The sequence below is a fragment of the Melanostigma gelatinosum genome (assembly GCF_949748355.1).
Source record: "Melanostigma gelatinosum genome assembly, chromosome: 4".
NCBI lineage: Eukaryota > Metazoa > Chordata > Actinopteri > Perciformes > Zoarcidae > Melanostigma > Melanostigma gelatinosum.
The window spans coordinates 7,450,129-7,475,746 of record NC_136637.1 but is presented as its reverse complement, the minus strand read 5'-3'; the positions used below and the strand labels follow the sequence as shown (position 1 = coordinate 7,475,746).

Sequence of the window (25,618 nt, the reverse complement as noted above, 5' to 3'; positions counted from 1 at the left end):
GTGTAACATCACACCATGAGGAGACCGAGGAAGGAGAGGAAAGGGCTGCTGGGAGCTGTTATTGCACAACGGACTAGAAAGGGCTCAGGGGCACAAAAAAAAAGCTCCACTGAGAAATTAGAGCAAACAAGAATGTTTACGTGTTCCTGACCTGATACTGGGGACACTCATCCTCTTGTTTGAACATGGCAACCTGTGAATCCAACAAAGGAATACAAATCGGTGAACACATGGGACTAGAGGTAGCGACTAATAGCGCCAATGAGTGCAAATGAGGTCAGAGTAGTTTTAACTGAATAGGTATCTCCTTCTCCCTTTGGGCAGGAAAGTGTTACTAACCGCATAATACACACTGTAAGTCATGACCACCGGCAGAAAGTATGCTGTGTGTAATTGCTAGATACTCAAGTGGAGTATCCAGTTTTTCCCGTGTGAACTGTCACAGGAAGTGAAGCCACAGGGCCTCTGAACACATCAGTGAAGTTGAATGTAGCCGCGAACAAAAAGACTAAACTCAGCTAAACAGAACCAAGTGCCGATGAGTTTCATTTTAAAGCAGAACAAGACGAGAACAATGACATATTTTCATATTAAAAGGTTGACTGTGGTTGAGTGGAGAGCAGGACCGTCCCTCAATCAGAGGGTCGGCGGCTCGATCCCCGGCTCTGCTAGTCGCGTGTCGATGTGTCCTTGAGCAAGACACTTAACCCCAACATTGCTCCCGTAGCTGTGCCTACGGTGTATAAATGTGATAGAATCTGAATTGTAAGTCTCTTTGGATTAGCGCCTGCTAAATGACTGTAATGTAATGTAAAAAATGCAATGAATTGGAGTTGTGTTTCGGTCCACCGGATGGATGAAAGTCCAACTTTGTCATTCCACTTTTAGCTCTGTCTGGTCTCCACCTAAGATATCCAAATGCTCCACTGCTGGTAACTACAGTGCACCGTCAGTTTTCCACTGTTATGAACAAATAAATGTAGTAAATAAAGTTGATGCCGTAAAAGAGAACTGCACAGCTGTGATAATACTTAATGGTTGTCGCGTAATTCATGCAAATGGCTATGTCACATTCAAACAAATACATGCATGTATACCACACACTCTTCTCAAATACTTATACAATTTACAGAACATAACCTCATCCAATAATCTGGTTTAAAAACCAGGACTGTCAAAATATCTGCTTTTCATGCCAGGTTTAGTCTTTTTCTTTCATCTTCAGTGAGTTGGAAAAAAAAAAGTACTTGTTTTCCATGTGTTTATTTGCATTTACCACAACCAGGTAAAGGTAGAACAGGACACACAGTAAGCTGTTACCTACACAGACCAGGTAAGAGAAACCACATACATTTTGTTTTTATACGAAAAACACAAATTCATATTCACGAGTAAAAATCAACCAAAGACATCATTAGCCAAAAACCACACATTGAGTTTTAATTTTAGGTTTGACTGAATCACTACAATTCTATTGCGTACATTAAACAGCTAAAGCAAGCACATGCTGTGGTTCATAGACATATTGCGATACAATATTTATGGACATATGAGATATATCTGACAATGGGCAGTGTGTAGGATTTGGCGGCATCTAGCAGTGAGGCTGCAGATTGCAATCAACTGAAACTTCTCCCGTGTGAAAAGCGAGTAGAAGAACTACGGAGGCCAACGCGGGAACGCAAACGACCCAATCTAGAGCCAGCGTGCGGTTTGTCCGTCCGTTCTTGGATACGATAGGAACACGGCAGACTCCGTGAAGAGGACCGATGTAGATGTAAACGGCTCATTGTAAGGTAACGGAATCACAGCGATTCTTATTTCCAGGTGATTATACACACAAGAAAATACTTATTAACAGTATATTTCATTTCTGCCATGTCCCCTTAAATGCTACACACTGTTCCTTTCATGCAATTAATTATTGAACATGAGTCATTTTGAAACATGAGATATACTCCCTTCACCAATGGGCCTTCCATCTTCACAGTGTAAGACAACAGCACTTATGTGACTAAAAGGTAGTTAAAGGTTGAAGCATAATCACTCCACCATTAAGGCCCTGGCTGGTAATATTAGTTTATGTTTTGTATGATCACCAACACACAAAAGACATAATGTCAGACGTAGGTTCTCATAATAAAAGCCCAAAAAAAAGGTGTATTTTAGAGCAGTTGTAAACATGGAATGTTTCAAACTCAGGAAGTATAACAGTCATCTGGTGTTAAGAGCTTTCCAAGTGGCTGAATAGTGCAGTTGTAAGCCTCGGCATCTGCAGACAGAACACAGTGACATTAAATAGCTGGATCTGATAAGATGGCACTGAGTGGTCTTGAATCTGTATTTCCAGCAATAATGGAAGGAAATATATAAATGAAGGAATACCAAAAGGGTCAAGCACAACGTGCAGCGATCCGAAAAGATGATACCGGTACTTTTATCTGTACATATTTCATTTTTAGAGATTGTTGGACTGAGTTGTACATTCATTTATAAAGGCAAATGCGGGAGGAAAAAATCGTGAAAAAGACACAGTTGGACTGTTTTGTCAAGAGAATATGTCCCTCTGGTATTCAAATTTCACAATTTAGACATCACAGTAATCCTATTGAACAGCATTGGATTCAATTGATGTGAGCATTGAAAGTCTGTAACATGAATTCAAGTAGCTCGAAGGAACAACTGAATTCCCCAAATTCTGGATCTACACTGCAAGTCAACTCGATATCCTAACACTGGCAAAATCAATCCTCAATATCTTAAAAATAAAAATCCAATCAACATTTTAAGTGAATGGTTGGTTTGTCTCTGGAAAGGTTGAATTACGCACGTGAGGACAATTTGATTGCTTTGTCTGTGCTCAAATAAAAAAAAGGAACAATTTAATGGGCAATTTTTAAAGACTATTATGATTGTGACCATATGACATAAAAATAAAGCAAGAGCTGTTCATAAGTGGACCTCCGCTCTTTTCTCTTTGTCTCAGTGTGACGGACGGCTCAGTGTGCTCGCCTGCCGACAGGATATCATTATCTCGGGTGCTCATTATCAGTAGCACACAACCTACAACAACTGTTCCCGGAAGCAAGCCTGATGTAAGTAAGAAGTGAAAGCTGAAAGCCTGAATGTGATTGGACCAATGGTTGAGGGGGCTTGTTTATGTGCGCTGTGATAATTAGTGGGTCAGGAACTCTGCCATCCATGGCACAGCTCCACTCAGGCTTCATCTTCACACTTCTTGCTTGTTCTTGCTTGCATTTTTTTTGCCAGGGGAAAAGTGTTGCCATTGTACTTTTCTGTAAACCACGGGATCTGTTGAATGGGGAAATCTGTTTGCACTTTGTTTGACGTTGTTACATTTGGTGGTTGTTATTTATTCACGGTAGTTTTGTTACTGTTGTTACGTGACGTTGTTTTGTTATTATTCTTTACCTTATCTTTGGCCACTGGCCTTAAGAGAAGTTGTGAACAGTATTACTTCCATCTTTTTTTCCCCACATCAGAATCAAAAAGGAAAGCAGCAAGGGTTCAGGTGTTCCCCTACAAAACAGTGCAAGGCTTCTTGTCCTTGAAAGGGTTTTCTGACGCGACGATGCCCATGAGCAGCGGGTCATTCTTGGCATGTTCTCCACAGTAGCGCATCAGGTCCGATGAAGCCTTGGACACCTGGTAAAAAAAACTAAATTCAGTCCACCCACTCATCTACCTTGACATACAGAAGTAGAAGCAGGACACTCAAGAGAACATAAAGGCACCTTTATCCTCTCCATGCTGGCCTCTATCCTCAGCTGCTGCACCGTCCGTCTGGCATGAGCTATGCGGCTGGCGTTGTGCATTTTCGATGACATCGCAGACTTTGGACAGCTGTGTTCAAACCTGGTTTAGAACAAAACATGTATATATATCTTTACACTTGCTCTACTTACATTAATTAGTGTGTGGAGATGCAGTTGGTATTTGCACAAAGGAAAGCAATAAAGCCGCAGCGTAATAAATCTATTCAAACGATTCCTGGCAACAAGATGTTCCTGTGGGATAAAAGAAGCACAGAGGTCATGCTGCTGAGGCATGATCACTGTCTTTGCACAAAGTGAACACATTTATGAATCTTATCAGCATCTAAGTTGATTTACTTGAAATTGATGTTCTTATTGGTGTCTTATTGGTAACTCTATTTCGATATCAAGATCTGTTTCTACCTAGCTTAAGCGGTTTGTAATCCATCCCATTTTAAACATTCATCATAGTTCTGCCGATAGGTTAGTGGTACACATATGACATCTAAGGTTGAGGTATTATTGGAACATGTATGGCAGTTACAAGATATTTATGAGAGATGTCATCTAACTTTGTGAGTATGCAATGTGTTCTCAGGGATAAAGTTTAGCCACGTCAGCAGCTCTGTGCACAGTGGTGCTATGAGCTAAATGCTAACGTTAGCATGCTAACATGCTTACAGTGACAATAATACCATTGTGATGTTTAGCAGATGATGTTTACCATTGCCACCACTTTGTAGTCATGAATTAATATAATATTTGCTTATTATCAGTGAAGACAGAGTCGGCCTACAGCTTACAGTACGACTGATGGGTATTGAAAACAAATCGGACAAATAACAAATTTGACATGATGGTGGTAGATGAAAAGTCAAAGCATCACCAAATCAATCATCCCGTGAGGGACAATTTGTGCCAATCGATCTACTAATTTCACAACGCAAGTGAAAACTTTGCCCAACTGGTGATGCCGGAGGAAAAGTAAGGGAATAACTTGCATCAATAGGATTCATCCTCCAGCAAGACATCTAATATTTGTTAGACATTTCAGTCTTGATCAAAATGTTGGACCGACTGACAGATCGACATTAAAAAATGATCGCAGCTGCTTCTTAGGTTACAGCCCTTAGTGCAATGATTGAGCAGCTTTGCCCAATGTTGCAGGTGGAGAAGTTACTAAGACTTTTCCCGCACCAATGTCTATAGTTGTGCAACTTCCCAGAAGTGTCAGACAGTTGACTTTGTAATTGACTTAATGTGGCTCAACCTACACTCCTGTTTCACAATTCCCACTTCCAGGACACAATGGTTTGCTTTTACTGGCTCATTACGTCACTCCCTCAACCACTTGAAGTGGAAGCGGCTCAGATGCTATTTTTTTTTTTGCACTGTCTGCAGAGCATAAGGGGAAAGCAGCCAAAACCAGTTTTCTGCAAAAAATATAATTTGTTCAAAGAAAATCAAGACAGAGGAACTGCTTCAAATGCAAGAAGAACCCCGTGTGTTCAGTTTGAAATAGAACACAGTACATAATGATGTGAAGCAACAAATGAGAAGTTCCCTGTGTGCGCAGCAATTGTGCAGCAATGTTAACTTGTTCCTGCACATCAGAAAGGGACTCTGTGGGACTGACAAACATAACATTTGAAATGTGGTGTGGTGTAATGTTTGCTCTGTGCTTCGGTGCAGAACCGTACAGAGGAGGGGGACACGCTGAAACGGAAGGCAGATGAAACATGGACTACAGAGGGGAGACAAGACCATGCATCCCTCAAACCCCCCCCCCCCCCCCCCCCATCCCACCCACTCCTTTCCGCTTCCTGCACAGGAAGCGGTAGCGCCAGATACCCTCTAAAGTATGAATGATTAAATATGGGGAGGAGGCTCTAAAAATAGAAGCTACACACAGGGGCCAGTAAGGAAACGGAAAGCATGGCTGCTGAGGGACTAATAAAGCAAAGAACACATGACATTGAAACCTCAATTGTACTTTCAGTCTATACAAGCTGCTTGCATTGTTTTTGCTTTCTTGACCTGTGCATTCATTGTTCCCGGGAACTTAAAACTCCACGTCGTGGCTCTCTTGTTAACACAGCTGTAGTACTCAAGCCCCTCAGCGTGAGTGGACACAGGGAAAGGGTCCTGCCCCCCCCCCCCCCCCCCCCCCCAACGTCTGCAGGGACACTTTGTGTGACGCCAGCGCCTGCTCCATTGTTGAGTCTGTGGAATTGCCTTGGAAGTGACACTAATGTAGACTAGTAACGTCACAGCACTTGATCACGGCTGACATGCGCTCCACTTTTAAGTTTTGAACAATGCAAAGACAAAATTCAAAGTTTTAAATTGTATTAAATTCAATCACTGTCTTTGAGCTCCATGTCTTTCTTTTGGACTGTTCTTCTCCAACTTGTCACACTGTTTGCTTATACACTATAGCTGCACAGCATTTAGCCCAAGGAAAATGTCACCACTGCAATACGAGCAAAGTCACGTGATGTTAAACAGCCCGTTTGCAGCAAGTATGGCTTGACAGTGTTTTCATGCTGTCGTAAATATGCACGTACATATGTATATGTGCATGTTGCAACTTTCACAACAAATTGATGTAAGAAAATAAAAGAGTGAGACAGATAAGTACAAAACACGTAGTCCCCCAATATTCCATTGGGGGACTAAGAATGTCTGCAATGCTTTCAGCTGTGGTGTGCCCATCTGCATCCAGCCTGTGCACTTATGTGTGGTAAATGTAAGCATGTGGCACACTCAAAAGCATTGATAGAAACATATTTGAAGTCTTACATGAGGGTGATCTCTTTGATGTGGCTGTGGGGCTTTACACAGGTGGGCTCCCGCCGTGCCAACGGAACATTCTGCAGAGTTTACGACAGCAGCTTTTGCTGCGTCAGTGAGAATGTGTTGCAACTGCTGCCCCAACAAATATACCAAGAACTTAGTTACACCACATTAAAACCAACAGCAGAACGGGACTAAATGTGCTTTTGTGTACTGAACAGTGGGAGAATACTCAAAGACTTATTTTTGCAACCAGACGAGTTGCTATTCGAAAGAATGCCCGTTTAAGGCACCTCCACACAGACTTCACTTTTCAGGTTGCCAACATGAGGGACAAAAATGCTTCCTAAATCTTAGCCAAAGATGTTTCAATTAGTCCACTAAGGCTTCAGAAGCCTCATATTAGCTTTGACTCAACAATTAAATGTACTTTGCACGGACCCAGGACCGACCAGGAACAAGTACAGCAAACAAAAACCTTTTCAATGAGCATGTGGGCATTTTAGTATGTGTGTGGATGTTTTAAGACAGAAAATAAATGCAATGAACTGTGTTCCACGATTATTACCTCACATATCTCCTTAACAATATAAACGTAAACTTCAATAACTCCAACATTTTTGGTGTAATAATAGAGAATACAAACAAACGCAGGTGCGTTTTGCTCACAGATTACAGTGGTATTCAGTGTCTGATAAACAGAAGGCAGGCAGAGCGCTGCGGCCTAAATGATTAGTTATCAGCTGTCCAGTTCCAACAAATGTTGGTCCATGGGGCACTGAGCAGCTCCATTATTTGCCCGTTACACTGCTAAACTGCCTGGCAACAACACCGGCAGGCTCCACAGCCCGGTCCTGCATGGGCTGGGATCTCTGCAGTAAGCTCTGAGGCTTAAGCACATTTGAGAGGCACGGTGACAATGCAGCCAGGCTATCAGTGTTGTGCCACACACACGATGGCCATTTGGCATTGTGTGGAAGGCAGGCACCGGGACAGGGGTCCAGAGCTTTTACAAGTTTAACTGCGCCCTCATGAGCGCTAATCTCAGACAGCCTGATGCTATCTGGGAGCCAGACTGCCCAGTCAGGCGTGCAGAGGAAAGAGACAGAGGCCTCCCAAACGAGAAACAAACACGCAGTGTCAGAGTTTTGGTGGAGACAAACTGTATGACTAACGCTAGAACATTCCAATCTGCAGAGTAACGCTATCGATTATCGAGGCGTCATGGGTGCTGTCCGAAAGGCTTTGAAGGCCTGCCCTACTGTGTAAAGACGGCTGACTTGAAAAGCCACCCAGCAGGCGTTGGTGTTTGCGCTGCAGACTAAAACAGGAGATGAGGGCTCCGAGCCGTTGAGTCACAGGCTGTGAGTTTCTCTCTGGGCTCCACCGAACACCTTTCCCCTGAGCGCTGCTGCCGCATGCAACACCTTCGCCGAGGGTGAGGTCAGCCGTGGGACGACAGATTCTCACTCCGGTTTCTGTCGCTCTGTCTTTTCTTCCCACCTGGGCCCCATGTGCAGAGAAACAGGTTCCTTTGAGTGCGTGTTAGCGTGTGTGTGTGTGTGTGTGTGTGTGTGTGTGTGTGTGTGTGTGTGTGTGTGTTCGCCTCTGGTGGCACAACCTGCAGACAGTCGCAGCCGTTTAAAAAGTTCAAAGGTTTGAGTAATGAGCCTTAGATTCCCTGAGAAATAACTTCATCTATCTTCACACTCACACACACACACACACACACGCACACACACACACACACCCTGCAGAGAGGTATAGTGAATAACATCCATGGATTAGGGCTCTCTTTGAAGTTTTCTTTAATGTGCTTAGAAGTCAATGGAAGACAAGCAGCTAAAACACCCTGATCCAGGTGCTACTCTCTTCTACTACATCACGCATTTCTTCCCTGCTCTGCTTTGATAGTTTTCCAAAAAAAAAGGAAACCTTTAGTGAGTAGAAATGAAAAGCTGACACACAAAGAAAATGCCCCACAATGGACAGATGCACCGCAATGTGCCACCATGCAGCTGCTTTTATTAATGAAGAAGCGCTGTCATACAGATGCATGTGGGTGAGGGTTAACATGCAAACCTGTTGCGTGCGGAACAATCACTTTGAAATGTCACTACAAATATTGGATAGATGCCCATGAAATGTGGTACACAGATTCGTGCCAACACTGAGGGAGTAGTAGCAGGGAGTTGTACAGTAGTAGAGCAGTCGCAGGGACGTTCTTCAATCAGAAGATCGGCTGTTCAATCCCCGGCTCCGCTAGTACATGCTCCGCTAGTCCATGTCGATGTGTCGAGACACTTAACTCCAAATTACTCCCGCAGGCTGTGCATGAATGGGTATGAATGGTTAGTTTGAGTCCTGATGGACTGGTGGCACCTTGCATGACGGTGGCACCCTGCTATCAGCATGTGAATGGGTGAATGATGACATGCAGTGTTAAAGCGCTTTGATTGGTCAGAAGACGAGAAAAGCGCAATACAAGTGTGGTGTATCGTATACAGCAGTGACGGGCCGTGCATTTTATACCTGGGCCTTCACTGCTGTCCTGCAGCTGAAACACCTCCTAATAACCTCATGATGGCGCCACAGCTACGGTTATTATTCGTTTCAAGGGGTGTCACAATACACATATTCGTATTAAACCGTTCGGTACGTTTGAATAATACTAGTGCATTTGGAAAATGCAGAAGCTTAAATTGTAGGACATATGTTTTCTGCGCTCACGTAGGAGACAACGGGCTGCGACCTCTGAACCGGAACAAAAAAAATGTAAGAAAAAAAAAAACAGCTTTGGCACCGCACTTCTGGGAGGCTGCGCTAAACTAGCTTAACGGGAAAACAACAGCAGCAACACGCATTCTGGCATGCTGGCTACGTTAAGTTTCGTTTCACGATAGCCACGTGCTCGCCCACTGACCAATCACAGCGCACGCTGCACCTCACTGCAGAGCCGCACCTGAAAACTGAGCTGCACGTAATGCTGACGTACTTGTAGGCCGGCTAGCAGGCTCTAGCACGGCAAAGAATACGCCCAACATGTCAAACTAAAGATCTGATTGGTTGAAGAACATGACAATCAACAATAACGTCCCCATTCACACTGCACTGGATGCACTTGTGAGTCTGCAGGCCTCGGGCCTCTGTTCTTACATAGACACAGAGGTGAGATCTGATTGGATAAAAGCTGTACTTAATAAAACAAGCTGCACTGGAAGCAGAGCAACTGAGGAAGACAGTAGCTGTGCAATGAGACAATAAGATAATGCGAAAAATATTTTTATAAATTATAATACATGTAGTGTATTTAAGAAAAATTATTAAATTATAAAATAGCTATAACTTTGTGATTCTGTTTAGGCCAGCAGAGAAGGCCTTGCAGGCCCTGACGGCCCACCACTGGTATACAGTATACATGACATCATCTTCAACGCAAAACTAACAGTGTGTTCTCTCACTGGATCCTTTCATCAGCAACCACACAGAGGAACGTCTCTCCTGACCTGACTACTGTGAACTGACCACTGCATGGTTTTGCGGGCTGCCATTATTTTTAAATCTGGGTTGAGTGAATAAAAAAAACATGAATGTGGCCACTATGGATCGTAGCTTGGCTATTAAAAAATGTTGGATTTGTGCAGGATGTCCCTTATTTTCATCGCTTGAAACCTCGACCGAGGTGGTACCAAAAAAGTACCAGGTAATATCCACAACTTTTGCCACTGGTAAACCAAAAAGAACGGTTGCAAGGGAGTCGAGCCGTGCCGTAGTGTGCAGTGGGAATTAGGCTCAAACTAAACTTTGGCTAATTTCAAAGGGATGTTGGCAGGCACAAGGTCCTGCGTCCTATATGGGTGAACAATTTTGCTCTTTCTAGACCCTTGGTCCAAATATGCCAGCTAGCGCTTTATTTCAGAATCAGAATCAGCTTTATTGGCCATGTATGCGAACGCATACAAGGAATTTGACTTAGTTTTTTCCGTTGCTCTCAATGTACATAGACCTACACAGAAATTACAAATAAAACAAAGACAACAAAGTAGAACAGAGGTAAGCATAAACATTTAAAGACTATGTACGAATATGAATATATATTTTTCCAGAATCAATTATCTTCCCTTATATTGGAAACACCTAATATCTCTGTGGTCGCCGCTATAAATCCCCTGAAGTAAAATAACTGTCTCGGCTCCAGTGGGACGGCTCACTCGGCTCCAAGAAAGAGCCCTCAGGGCACAGCTGACTGCAACAGTTAATGAACCCTGAGTCAGCCCTGTCTGCTCACTGATCCGACGCTGTGTGAGCCGCCTGTCTTTGCCTTATCTCGCTGTACACAGTCTCTCAAAGACAATAGAGTCACACAGAGCGGCTGCATAAACAGAGAGCTCGAGACATGCTTTTGTGGTTTTGTTCAAAGTCGCAAATTTGATGGATCCTACATTGTACGACTGCTCAGTGAGGGGTTGTGTGTCTGCAGTGTGTGCAACCGCGATATCTTTGTGTGCCCGATGGGCCAGGCTGCTATTTCCTGTTGAGTGGGAGAGAATGTCTTATGCCGTTGATATCGCTGCACAAATGCAGCGAGCGGTCTCCACCCTATCATGGGAGAAAAACTCCCACCAACAACAACCAAACAAAAACCCGCTCTCAGCCCTGCTTTCTGAATTCGCTGGAATCCCCCAAGGAGGGAATAAAAGAGAGCCCACACTCTCCCACCAATACTTCCTGGAGCCCGGGGCAGTCCTGGATCTGCCCAGGTCTCCCCGACAACTGAGCTTTGTCTAGACAGAAACCAATGCTCCACTCACCGGATAGGAATTCAGTAAAACCCACAGCTCCTCATTCTCACACCACCTTTAGCCTGCCGCTCTCACATGGCGCCAAACAACCGACTCACAGCTCTCATTGTGACAATAATCCAGCATTTATACTCCGACTAAACGCACCACCCTGCCATTCATGAAAATAACCAGAAATTGGTGCATTTTGCCAAACAAAGTGCGCTCTGTGCATAAGAATCAGCCCTTTTTCTTTTTTTTTACATCTGTGTGAATGTAAAAAAAGGGTGCAGAAACTGCACCCTTTTTTTACTTTTCAACTGCAACACAAGCTGATCAAGTTCTGCTTGCTTGATGTCAAGTTTCAAAACAAGTGATATGGGATGCAAACCACGCAGTGTGAAGGGCATGAATGAAAACGCACAATAAACACCAGCAGCTCTTCCTTCCAAGCCTTACAGTTACACACAGTGCTGTTACTATCACCTTTTCCCCACTTCCCCACATGTCTAACGAACAAACACACACACAGGTGTCATTTTACATGCACGCTAAGGCTTCTTTGTGTTCATTCTTTTATAGAATCTGTCTCCAGGGAAGGTTTATTCATCATGGTGCTAACTGCTGGGTGTAAAGTTTTCCCAAAGGTTCCAGTAATTTCTCCTACAACACTGTTTCAAAGACTTTAATCGAGTCAAATATTACTTTTTTCTGGCAACTAATGCTTTTTTTTAAAAGAGGTTAAACGCTTCACACTTAAAGTAAAGACGAAAGTAACCTTGCAGGATCTTTGCCTAGATCTGAGTAGTTATTCCCTTTTCTGTCCTTATTTCTAAATAAAATGAACACAAAACATAAACATAAACCATCCTACATTTGGCTTGTGTATAAAACAATGAATGAACTTTCTGGGCATTTGGGAAAAATCTGACGTACCACACGGGGCGCTGCATTCCAGTTTCTATATTTAGATTAGATGGATGCATGCAAGACTCTCATAAAGCAAACATCAACTCAATAGATTGAAAAGCATCTACAGCTGTAAAAGCGTGCACGACAGATCAACTGAAGCAGCAAATACTGCATTAACGCAATAAGACACGGAATAGATACGGAAGGTGTTCTTGCACGGGCCTTGCAGTGAGGGAAGGTGGTGGTAGGTGATTGCGAGGCTTCTTCACTGCTGCCTCCTGACTGCTTATGATGATGAACAAAAGACAGAGAGAGAAACAGAATAAGGGGCGGGCTGGGAAAAGAAAAACACAGCTTCCTGACCTCAACAACAGGAACGAGTCTCCCACCTCCCACCCTCTCTTCTCCTTCCTGTGAACTTTGGAGCACCCGAGAGCTGAGTGAATACTCTGCACATAATGAGCAGCCGTAGGGGAGGCAGAGGAGAGGGCTTTGGAGGTAAGAGCCGCCGGGGCGGACACCGTGTCCAGTCCTTTTAGGGAGGCTCCCCAAGTGGCTGCAGGTTTTGTCTCTCATGATCTCCCCTGTCGGGAGGCCACCTGTTTGTGAGGCTGCAGTCCTGACGCATTAGTAATCTGCCCTTTGTACTTACACGTTACTACCAGAGAGTTTGCATACAAAGTGAGATAGAGGGAAATGAAACAAGTATTATTAACTGAGGAAGAATCCAAAACATCCACTTCGCCCAGGTCTGCACAAGGTTCACTGCAGCCAGAGTTCAGCGTGAGCACGTGGGAAAGTTCCATGTGTTCTCCTGCTGAAAGCAATCATTTGTTTCAGGATGGTATTTGGAAAATCTCTGCATGTCACAATTGCTGGGGTTTTTTTGGGGCATCATAACTGTGATTTAGTTGTTCTGCATTTTGCTGGAAATGCACATTAAACTGGTCTGAATAACAGCCGTGATCATATCTCACTGGAGGTTTGTGCACCAAAAAAGAACTGAAAATAAATGTAAGAAACAGTCAATGGAGGGTCTGAAGGAATTGTGTCATGCACCTCTCTATCGTCCCTTGTGTCCTGTCTGCCTCTATACTGTCATCTGTCCAATGAGGAGGAAAATGCCCCAATGTAAAATCATACATAGTATTTCATATATAATGTCAAATATATGTATGACAGTACAAGCTATTCTACATGAGTATCTTTACTTTAGTATATTACATTTATTTAAACCTGCAATAAGAAATGCTTGGGCCACTGAACAAGTTGTAAACACAACAATAATTTACACAACTACGCAGTTATGGAGCGTTTCTGGCCGCCTGATGAATGCAAATCCAATATTCACTCTCTTTTAGCTCCGTTTTGGGTCTCTACCAACACCTGAGGGAAATATCTGTTTCTTTAGCTGCTGAATGCTCCACTACGTTCACCAGCTAGTCCCTAACGTTTTTGAGAGTGAACCCAAACAATATAGTTGCTGCCAGGCATTTAAACAATGAGCTGAAACCCGCTGCAAAGCTCTCTAAAGCCGAGGGTACAGCTGCAGATTTGGGTGATATTTCTCTGTAGGTTCATCACATCATGGTCACATTGTTTTATCCCCATTGTCAATTTGATATGTTATTGTAACAATATTGACCATAACCACTTTAGGTAAGGTAGGCAGATTTGAGTCAATTGTTTTTAAAGAAATTAAACTGAAAAGATCTTTCATTATGTGACAAAGGGAGGAGAGCCCATCAGACTACACGACAACACAGTTCCCAAGTTCCTGCAAACAAAAGGGCCAGATGGAGAATGTGACTTTCTAGAGGCACTGTGTTCAGTGTGTAGACCACCAGGCACAGGCTGATTCCATCCTTACCGGGGTGTGACAGAGTTGTACAAAAAGCTAAGTGTGTTTGTCCATTCTAGTGCAGACACTCATGCACACAGGCGCATGTTAAGCTCACGTATGCAGTCTGCTGAGCAGCACATGAGCCCCGACACTTGATAATGACCGTTGTTGTGACGTGTAAAAAGGAACGGAAATACACATTTGCAGAGAGGAAATGCTGCAAGTTACGTATGCGTTCCTTATTAAAAGGTCTGCATGCAAAACAGCAACCACAATCCATGAAATCCACTCACAGGATTTCTTGCAGGAAACTGTTTCTCAATGTTTCCTGACCTCCTGCGTCACACTCATGACAAAGCTCCCAGAGCAGTATTTAACAGTGAAAAGTAAACAGAACACTTGTGAATGTGCACTAACACGTTGCAGTAAATCATTGAGTGAGTGAGAAGATTTACGCCATTATGAGGTCACAAAGACATGGACTAGTCTGCTCCAGAAAAAGGGCGGACATTAGGGGTGTAACGCGGTTGGGTTCAGTACGATACAGTGGAGCCACGGTTCGGTACAGTAGAAAACTATAAATGCCAGAGAAATGTACTTGATTTTAAAATATATTTATTCATTACAACTAACATCATGAAGTTATTCTTTGACTTTGAACAATGATGGAACTATACCTGAGTGACCCATCTTCTGGGGTGTCTTCTTAGCAACACATAAGCATAAAAAACAAAAACTGCTCCTTAATGTTATGTATTGTTACTTACATCTTGCTTACATCTTGTATTGTTACTTACATCTTGCAAAAGAGATTTTTAATCTAAATGGGACTACCTGGTTAAATAAAGGAAAGAAAAAAGAAACAAAAAAAATTTGTTTTTGTTTTAGTTTTTTTATTCAAACATATTGTTCGGTTCGTCATGCGTACCGAACCGTGAGCCTCGTACCGAACGGTTCAATACGAATATGCGTATTGTTACACCCCTAGCGGACATGTGTCGTTTAATGAAATGTTAACCTGCTCATTAGCCAAAATGAGAACCTCATCTTCCAAAACCAAAGTTGCATTACCTCAATGACCTACATTATGTCGAATTCAAACCTAGTCTGGTGCAGTTGAAATGATGACGGAGCCTTTTTCAGCCGTGCGTTTTGGAGCTTTATAATGCCGTATTCATTCAAAGCAGCGGGCCGGGATCTCACAGGGAAAGTATGCGAGCGCCGGTTGCAGTGGTTTGTTTTCAGAACAGTGTAACTCCAATGGAACGTGAGGCTGCAATGCAGAGCAGTGCACCGCCCCGAATGAACATCAATCAAAGGCGCAGTCTTACAGCGGCACAGGCCTCCAAGTGTATACTTTCAAGTCAATGCAGTTAAAAGCAACTTATTTCTGGACTGGAAAATATTTCCTTTGCAACTGTCTGGTGGAGGAAAATGTCTTTGAGAAAAAAAAAAGAAAAAGGAAAATCAAAGCAGGAAAGAGCGGCTTGTGGAAAAGAATCCCAGGCATGCGACCAGTGGCTGGGCAGATTTTCTGGGCAGGGAGACATCCCGGACTGCTGCGTGGTCTTCCTCTCTTAACTGCCAGACCCTTATGTTTGTTAACTGGAAGCCGACATTCCCTGGACGGCTCCTGCAGCAAAGATCAGGGTGGCTGGAATTCTTGTCTGGCAGACACGTGGGCCGTGGCACAGGAGCGTCTCAAAGTGGACGCAACGGTAGATAAAGAAGGCAGTGTTTATTGTCTGGACCCTGCTGCCATGAACGCAGAGAGCAGACAGCGGCAGACATGCTGTTGCTGTGCAGAAGCACTTTCCTCCCAAAGATCTTCATCGCATCATCAAGTAGAACGACAAATAAGTACTGAAACAAGATTGAAAGTCTGCAGCCATGATTGAGGCGCTGTGAGGGTGTGCTTTGGGATAATTGCTGATGTCAGCATGCTAACATACTCACAAAAGAGTGCTGTAAGGATGACGTATCTTTGTAGGCCAACCCCGGATGTTAGCATCGCACTGGTTACCTCAACAAAAAGCAAATAGATTCTTCTACTGGATTTTGGAATATTGCAGGAAATAAGCTCTGTGGCAAAGAGACGTGTTTTTTAATATTTTTAATGACTTTTGAAGCGTGAATGCAATCAGAAGGAGTAAAAACCTAAATGTTAGGATATGAAGAAACCACAGTCCCATGAACGCAAACATACAAAATGAGGCTGCGAAGGTGGACTAGTCGGCGCGATAGTCTCATTTAATCGAAAGTGCAAAAATGCTGACTCATTTTCAGGTTTTCAAACTCATTCCTGCAGCACTCTTTGCTAACGTGCTGATGTTTATCAGCTATAATGTTTCCCATGCCAACGTATCCTCTTATAAATGTTTGTGTGACATCATACAAAATGTTATTTTGTTACTGTTTGAGCATTTTCCTACGGATATCCAGTAACACGAGCAATCAGCACGCCTGCGCTAGCCCCTGCAGTGTTAAGGCAATAAAACGACTTGGTTAGGATTAGGAAAAGGTCGTGGTTTGGGTTAAATAACGATGGAAATGGCATTACTTAAGAACAGAAGATACATAACAAATAAGTCAACGTTTGGGTTACGAGCTATGTATAGCTAGGTATAGCTATGAACACAGCCTGACCAAGTTCACCTTTTGTTTTTTAGCCTGTTAGCATGGCAAGTCAAGTTCATGTCAACAACGCTCTCTTCCTAAACCTGACGAAGTGGCTTTTGATGCCTGAAGCTAACATCCCGTGAAGACGGAAGTGTATTTTGAAAAGACACGATGCATGTAACGAGTGTATCTTGAAACACAGTCGCTGACACGTGCCAATCTCTCGCGAAGGGTACGCACTGACCAAGCTGCGTTTTTGAGATGCATTGGCGTGAGAATGTGTTGTGCAGGCAGTTGTGTGAAAAGCCTACCCATGGAAACGGGATCTGCAATGACCTAGTTGTTGAGTGGGCTGATAATATGTCACAAGGAGAGAGGGGGGGGGGGGGGGGGTGGTAATTACACATCTGAAACTGCAGCAATAATTCATTCACGCTAATGGTTTTGTGTAGGCTCAATACTGGCCAGGGGTGGACATTCTCTTTCTTCACACAGTTAATGTTCCTGTGCTAATAAACGACATAATACTGCTTTTTTTTAAAGTATTAATCTAAAGCACATGGTTTACATTGTAAATATTTTCCAAGGTGAACGACAGAAGGAGTAGAATTCGGTGGCTGCTGGAGCCCCGGCTGCACACGGGTGATGCTTTCTGTGCCCCGTGGCAAAATAACATGATGAGGCTGTTTGTCCCACTTCAAAGCCAACGTGTGTCTACATTACAGCCGCAGATAGGGCCGCTAATCTCAAGAGGTATCTGCATGCATCCAGGGCACTTTGGAGGCCACCCAGTGCACACCGATCCTGCCGCGAATTCCCCAACATTAGAGGTGCACGTACATAAATAACACAGAGAACGTAAATCTCTGGAAGTCTGAGATTTATTTTTACAAGCAACAAAGAGTGCACTGCAGATCCTGAGAGCAGAAGAAAGCTGCCCAGGGCACAAGAAAAAACAAAAAAAAAGGTCTTGAACGTTGTTTCTTACACATCAAAGACTTCTTTTTTTTCTTTTTTCCTTTCGCTTCCTTGGAAGAATTGAAGCGGGACATGTGTGGCATGAGGGAAACAATCAGTTTCACGTGCAAACTTATGAGCTGTTTCCATCCGTCAGTACAGAGCGCGCCAGCTGGTTTGTCGGGGATGCAGGTCATCAGAGTCGGTTGATCAAATGAGTGTTAACCACATTGCTTCCTGCACAGGGAAGAGCCACTCCCGCCTCGGCCTGAAACGAACCAACATGAGTAGGAGTGTGTATATTCCTGTAGGGAGGGGGGGGGGGGTGGATTGCTGTTCAGGAAGCGGATGAAGTACAACCTAGCAGAAGGAAGGAAGATGCCCATATATGAGCAGATGCTTATGAAATAGGATGGGGAGTGCATGCCTTGAAGAGGGATCTCCCTCGGGTGCGACAATGATGCAGTAAATGTGTAAACCTCCTCCTACTCGAGGAAAAGATTGACCCAATCCCAGTGTCCCCCCTAAAGCCTTAAACCCTGAACCCTCAGGGACTTACTGACGTCACCTGGTAAATGGTTGAGCGTGAGAGGCTGTGAGGGCTTGAAATGGTGTAAATAACCATGACGTCGTCAAAAACATTTTATACTTTTTACTCCCTGATTTGAACGTCTTCCAGGCTCTTTCCTCACAAGATGAGAGGTAACTCATCTTCTCAATGATCTATTTACTAGTTTTTGTCAAAACAGTTCCAATGACAATGAATTGTTTGAGATTTAGGGAAAGTGTTCACAAAGGGCTTAAAATGTCTGCGAGAGACTCAAACACTGGATGATTTGACAGTGGGACAGCCTTAAACCATCACGGACTTTGCGGGAGCGTGCATCAAACACGTGAGTGTGGAGATTGGGATTCGGCCATTAACTCTGTGCCGCCAAATGCAAGCTACTCGAGCAGGTTTCCGTTACTGCCAGCTGTGCGGAACAGGCCGCCGGCCAATTAGCAACACACCTGCACACTGGCAAAAAAAAGAAGAGAAAATAGAGCCTTTGTTGAACACGTGCACATCATCCGGGTCACTTTTTCACTCTCACGTTTAATTTATGCTCATGCAAGCAATCGTACCTGGTTCTTTCCAAAAGCCGTTTTGAATTGACTTAAAATTGATTTGATTATTGTTATTGCCCTCATAGATCTACTACCACACCCAATCTTCCCCTTATTCCCCCTATAGAGGGAAGTTCTATTGTGATGCACTCCTATACCGGTAAAAGCAGAATATCACCTGCATGAAAAACTACTAGTTTAGCACATGTGCAGTTGTTTAAGACACGATGCAGCGACGGGCCCATGTGCTTCAAGCAAACATGTGCAGCCACATAATGATCACCAGAGGGCATGAAATTCAGACAAAACAGCAAAACATACATGCTAGACTCTGCACAACAATTAGATTATTCATATATTCGCTGATCTGCTGACCAAATATGGACAAAGGAGGATGTTTTTTGGATGATGTGTCAAAGTCAGCGATTTGACCAAACATTTTGTAAAGCAGGCTGAGCTATGATGAAGGGGCATCTTAAAACCTGGGGGAAAGAGAAAATAGACGGCCTGATACTGCCACCATGTGGAGGAAACGTATGCTCACAGAACACCGCAGAGGGAGTTACTTTTCAATGGTAAATCAATTGGAATTGGAAGAATAATCAAAGAGAGTTGATGGAACATCCGGCTTTAACTTTGGCCGCGATCAGAGACGATAAACAAATAAATAAATATCTGATGACTTCCTAACGATTAATATTAAAAAAGCAATTTAGTATTGCACTTCCGTATAGTTGGGGGAACGTGAGACGGACAAGAACGGTCCAATTCAATGCAGCAGAGGCCCAGAGATTGAAACTTCGTTTAAGCTCAACCATTCAGGAGCATACGTTTCCCATGATGCAACCAATGGCCTTTATTCACTGCCTGATAAATGCCCACACCTTTAAAATACTCCCAGGTTATCGTATTAAAAGCCTCCCAATGGACGTCACGGATTCTGTTGTGGCCTTTAAATCCAAACTCAATTTCATCTTTTTGGCTCAACTTTCAATCAACTGCCTGCCTATTCTTTCATTGTGGAAGCTGCTTGACTTCCTCCCAGATCAATTATCTTCAGATATGTTTCAAATCAGAATCAGAATCAGAATCAGAAACCGTTTATTGTCCTTGTATGTTGAACATACAAGGACATTGACATGACGGTTTAAACACATTTTATGCCTGATTTCTGTCTCTTGTCATTCATTTTATTATCTTGTTCTACTCTCAGAGAGGAATTCCTCCTTTGTTGCTCTTCCGGAGGTTTCTTACAGTTTTTTCCCAGTGAAATGTTTTTTTTCTTATCCACATCGAGGATCTAAGGACAGATGATGTCGTATGCTGTACACATTGTAAAGCCCCTTGAGGCAAATTTGTGATATTGGGTTATAAATATGTTTGAAAAAATGACTGGACAAGTCATGAAAACAGCCATATTCTTCCAATACAACAGATTTCTCTTTCAGAACAAGAGCAGAAACGTGTTGGCGGTTTATGATGTAGAAAACTCGCAATGCCAAAGATCTAAATCTATCTATCTATCTTCTGTTAATCACCAGAGGGCAGCACCCGGCAGGCTGCAGTCTGACTGGAGATATGAAAGACGTGTGTGGGCCGGGGCTGATTAATAATAGAGAGAGCGGTGGAGCAATGTTTGTTACCTGATGCCTCTCTCAATTTCAGAAAAGGCAGCGGACGCTGTGCACTCAAACGGGACCCGGTCCAATGACCGAGTCACTGACCTGTGTGGGGGTCCCAGTCTGCGTGACCAGCATGAATCTGTAAAGAAAAGAAAATGTTAAAATTACTAAACAGCCATGACAGACAACCAAAGAGACACATCAGAGAGAGATTTCAATACCAGGGAGTCCGATTTTACGGCTGACTGAATATACCTGAATATGAAATGGTTGAAAAACGTCCGATTACTGTGAAAGCCGTGCTGGTCAGCAACTTACTGGCTACGTGAGTCAGTAACTTCTGTATATTTGAAAGAAAAGGTAGTGTGCTGGACAAGGACAGAGCAGAGTCAGTTACATCTTTACTGTAAACAAAAGCCAGGTCTGAATTACTTTAAATCAATCAGGAGGATATATATATGTAGATATATATGTAACAGAATAATAAAGCTAGAATAAACCAACACTCAGCAGTCTGTTATTGTACAACGCTGACACCAAGGATGTTTTATTACCCGCTTTGTTACCAGTTGCCAAGCAACCTCTTGTCTAGTTTATGATTTGCTCTCCAGTTTCAGTGCCGCGTGGTGGAGAGAAAGAATGAATGCCACGTAATTTGAAAGCTTGAGAGTGGGAGCATGAACAAACGCGTGCTGTACGACACACACACACACACACTGCCATCATTCATCAAGGCAATGAAACCCCTAATCAAAGGCTCATTCATTGATTGGTTTCAAGGTGATATTATATCTACAATATCAGGACCCAGTGCTGGTTTTACTAATATCAAACATTTTCAAACAACACCCCGTCATAAACCCTGACCCAGTGAAATCAGAGGCCCAAATGTGTGGCACAGAAAGGAAATTTGGGAATGTAGCTCGGGCTTGCTCCTCGTTAAAAATAAATACATATTGAATTGTAATTGTTTATAGTGGAAAGGAAAGGGAGGAAAGTATTGACCATACAGAATCATTTCAAATGTGTGGTGCTGATTGTTTTTTAGTTGTCACTCGTGTTCAACAGGTCTATCTTTCATGAAAGCACACTGACACGCAACCCGACCAACCAATTACACATCAGTGCATGGCTCACCCACAGGAAGCAGGTGGCTGGGGGGGGCATAAAGAGAGGTTCATTCAATTTAATGACAGTGACTTTATTATTGTAATTGTGTCGGTTGAGTTGCATGACATGTGGGACCTGCACAAAGCATGTGTCTATATATAAATATCCCACAGCAGTCCACAGCAGCAATAATATGACAATTCCCAGTGTCAGTGATATTACACACACACACACACACACACACACACACGCACAGGCCAATGACCCAGGAGCTGACCAGGAGGAGCAACAGCGAGGCAGCTCTTTCAACTCGACAAGTGGGTCTTTGAAAGTTTTTCATCAATGATTCTGAGCTCAATTACTGTCAATCAATTATCTGCCAAACTCTATTATCACCACCGATTTATTTTTGCCGAAAGAAAAAATAAGAAAAGAAGAAAAGAATCCTAAATATATTCATTTGTGTTCTAAAAAGGAAAAAATAGCAGCTCCTCATATTGTATATTTTTCAGCATTTCTCCTTGCTGCAGTACGTCTTACACTCGTGGTTCTCAACCTTCTTTGTGCCCTCAAGTTTGATTTGATGAGACTTCAGGGACCTCCATCTAAAAATAGGTTCTGGTTTTTAGATATGAAGACCGGAATTCTATATTGTCCACTCCAATTTGGGAGAGAACCGTGGAGGCCGTGAGATCTCTGATTAGAGTAGTAACTCTTATGACTCTTACTCACATTGGGCTCACTTCTATCGGGAATTAAAAAGTGAAAATCAACGATTCCCCTTTTATTTAGTGACCCCCTTGAACTCACTCAAGGACACCTGGGCGTCCCCAGACCCCTAATTGAGAACCACTGACTTAAAACTATCAATATTTTTGTTGATTAAATGATCTGTATATTAATGACTTGAGGGGGGGGGGGGGGGGGCTACATTGGGTTCATACTGGCTGAATGGTCTAAAGATCCACTATTGCACTATCAACATGTTTAAACGAAAGGAGTTGTAGCTTGTTGTTCAACCCTGAATATGATTAAAGACATAATTGGGATACTTGTAGCTTGAAAACGTATTAATATCAAAGTGGAAAGAAGAAAAGGGAATAGTGTTCATGGTGAAACCCTTCATCGCCTGTTGATAAGCAGTTCATGCTTTGTGTACAGGTCCACTGTGACACCCTCATGCAACAGGAGGCAGAGGCGGCTCTGACGTGTGTCAGGCCAGCACACAGCATATTTCACATCCCGCTGTGGACGACCAGGGCCGGAGGCTCCACTCTGTTGGCTGCATGCGTTCCCTGAAGGCCTTTGTGACCAGAGCAGTGACGCACAGACGAGCTCCCCGGAGGCCGAGCGTGGAATTTGAGTCGAGGGACACAAGTGTGTGTGTGTGTGTGTGTGTGTGTGGGTGCGTGTGCGTGTGTGCGCGTGTGAGAGGGGGGCACTTTCATGAGATTACACCGCCGCTAAGGTCTGAACCAGTGACTGTGGTGTAACCAGGCAACACAGCCCGACAGCCCTACGTCAGCATCAAGAACCCACTCAGGTGGAGTCACCCTCAACTAGCAGAAGCCATGTGGCACTGAGAAGACACGTCTACCGAAAACTGGGGAAAAAAACAGTCCGAGAAATAGTCTGAATTATATTTACCACGTTATGCAAATAAAGAAATACAGTCTTCAAACAACTGCAACAGATGTGAACGCAGCAGATGTAATACATATCGAATAGTCCAGTATTAGGAGCCCTCAGTTTTGTGCTTTTAAATTAAGCAACTAAACAAACAAATGACACAGATTCAATATATTAACAACACAGTTATGTGCATGCAGACATAGGTGCTAAAGTGGCTGTAAGTGTATTCATGTTAGCCCATGCACATGCCTGTGAGCCTCTCCCCCGAAGAATGAATGTCGGCATCATTGTGGAAGGTGTCCTTAAAACCTTTGTCTGGTTCACCCATGTAGCTACTTTACATAGATGGACGACGTGTCTCCACTTCCTCCCACTGTACTAAAGTGAGGCTAAACTACTCCGGATACGGGGACTGCCATCTTGGGATTTAGACCTCATTGGAGGCCGCAGAGCAGCGCAGAAACTGGAGCCGAGGTATCGAGGTCCCGCCCACACACCAATCACCAGCCGAGCACGGCCACGGCTTGTTCGCGTGAGAGCCACCGAGCTACGTTAGCAACCACGGTAGCTGTTTGGCTAGAGACACAAAACAACTAACCATGATATATCTATAAATACATTTATGATCAAAGGGACAAATGCCCTACAGACTCAAGACGATTAAGGAAAGTTGAAGTTATCGCCCGAGTTATACAATTCACGAGGCCCGTGACTATTCAGTTTGGTGGAGCTGTCAATCACAGCTGTCAATCATGCCAATCTCTTTTTACAACATCGAATAAATAACTTCCTTATCAGAAAAAAATAACTTGAACTTACATCAGTGTGATAAGAACTACATAAAATGAGAGGAAATCATCTTCGGAAAAATTGTATTTGAATGCACTTTTTAGTTTGGCCCATGTCCCATCAGCTAAGTGGAAGGGGGCGGGTTTATGACTTGTACTGCAACCAGCCACAAGGGGGCGATGTTGATGTTTTGGCTTCACTTTTGGGAAGCTGTCCTCGAGAAGAGTCTACGGTCCAAAACCTCCAAATGCTCAGTTTACTTTCACATAAGACAAAGGATGGCAGTGTTTCCATGCATGACATGAACGTTTGGTTCCCTCATGATTTAATATCGGGACATTGAGGTTCAAAGAAAGCTGTAAAGCAACATGACATCAGGTAGGTTTTCCATGGACACATAAGTGTCATCATTTATCCAAGAGCGTAACCTATTTGTATTTTCTAATATTCAAAGACTTCTCGAAAATATACTTCCATGAAGCAAGTTTCCTCCTCTTTGATATGGCCACCTGTCAATTCTGCTGCATTAAACACCTGTTTACCAACCTGTGCATGCATGTAGGCTACAACATATAACATGCCCACCATTTAAATCTGAAATACTGTAAATCTTACTCAGCAAATCACACAAACTATGAACCTGATCAAAATACATTACATGTATTCCCCCCCCCCCCCCCCCATACTTTGTTTTTTTTCTGGTCATCGACTGGCGGTGACAGTTCACCTGCTGGTATTATTTAACGTCAGCACTACAGTCCAGACACCAGTCGTGCAATCTCCGTGCTGATACTCACCTGGCCTCTCGGATCCGACAGGGTTTTCAAAATCGCGCCATGAAACAATGCAAGTGCAGCTCCTTTCAGAAAAAAATAAAAAATAAAAAAAAGCCCTCTAGCTGTGTCAAATGAAAAGTTTCACGACGCAGAAAATGAAGCCAGAGCCCCGTTGGTGAGAAACAGAGACCGGAGACACGGAGAGTGATCTGCGCGGACTTGTTGGGCTGAGACTCTTTTAACTCCTCCTGTTCGGAAGAGACAACAGCGCCCTCTGCTGGTACGTCTGGCCACAAGTTCGTACTGTACAGGTCTACACCATTTTTATTCATTTTACAAAAAAATGCATGTGACAATATCTGGATTACACGTGATATTTTTGACATGCATATGCGTATGAACTGCATTTCAAATTGGTATGTTAGACACGCATAGACAGCATGTTATACGAGGTCTGTATGAATATGTGATGGAAAATACACACTCAGGGCTGCAACTTACAATTATTATCATCGTCTGATTTATTTTCTCCACTCGTTGCGGATGAGGTATTCGGGTCACATACAAGTTACAGTACAACAACATTAAAATACTCTGTTACAAGTAAAAGTCATGCATTCAAATCCTACTTAAGTACAAGTACAGAAGTAGCATCAGCTTTGTGTAGTTTAAGTAACGGCAGTAAAAGTAGTGGTTGTGCAGAATGTCCCCTGTAAGTGACACTATTAAGAGTGTTAATACTGATGCATCTACGGCAATTTTACTGGAGCAACTGCAGTAATATCTCATGCACTTTTACCCCAAGCTTAAGAAAAAAAACAGCTAGAATATGAAACTTACATTATTCTAGACCAGGGGTGCCCACACTTTTTCGGCTTGCGAGCTACTTTTAAAATGA

At 43.3% G+C, this 25,618-nt stretch overlaps 1 protein-coding gene across 2 annotated transcripts; it reads right to left on the bottom strand.

Moving 5' to 3' along the window:
• Nucleotides 1–1,377: 1,377 nt before the first annotated feature.
• On the bottom strand, nt 1,378–24,815 carry gng12b (guanine nucleotide binding protein (G protein), gamma 12b). 2 transcript variants are annotated; one of them, XM_079266888.1, is made up of 4 exons: nt 24,742–24,815; nt 20,435–20,552; nt 3,756–3,876; nt 1,378–3,666 (listed from the first exon to the last, which is right to left on the bottom strand). In XM_079266888.1, the coding sequence occupies exons 3-4, from the start codon at nt 3,846–3,848 to the stop codon at nt 3,541–3,543; spliced, it is 219 nt and encodes a 72-aa protein (XP_079123014.1). In that variant the 5' UTR covers nt 3,849–3,876; nt 20,435–20,552; nt 24,742–24,815; the 3' UTR covers nt 1,378–3,540. The 2 variants fall into 2 exon arrangements, with proteins under 2 accessions (XP_079123014.1, XP_079123013.1); XM_079266887.1 differs by lacking the exons at nt 20,435–20,552; nt 24,742–24,815 and adding an exon at nt 6,579–6,630.
• Between the last annotated feature and the right edge of the window lie 803 nt (nt 24,816–25,618).

Excerpts from the sequence above, each read along its gene's own strand:
- gng12b (XM_079266887.1), bottom strand. Across the intron at positions 3,667-3,755 it reads CCAGCATGGAGAGGATAAAG|GTGTCCAAGGCTTCATCGGA; the intron begins GTGCCTTTATGT and ends TTTTTTTACCAG.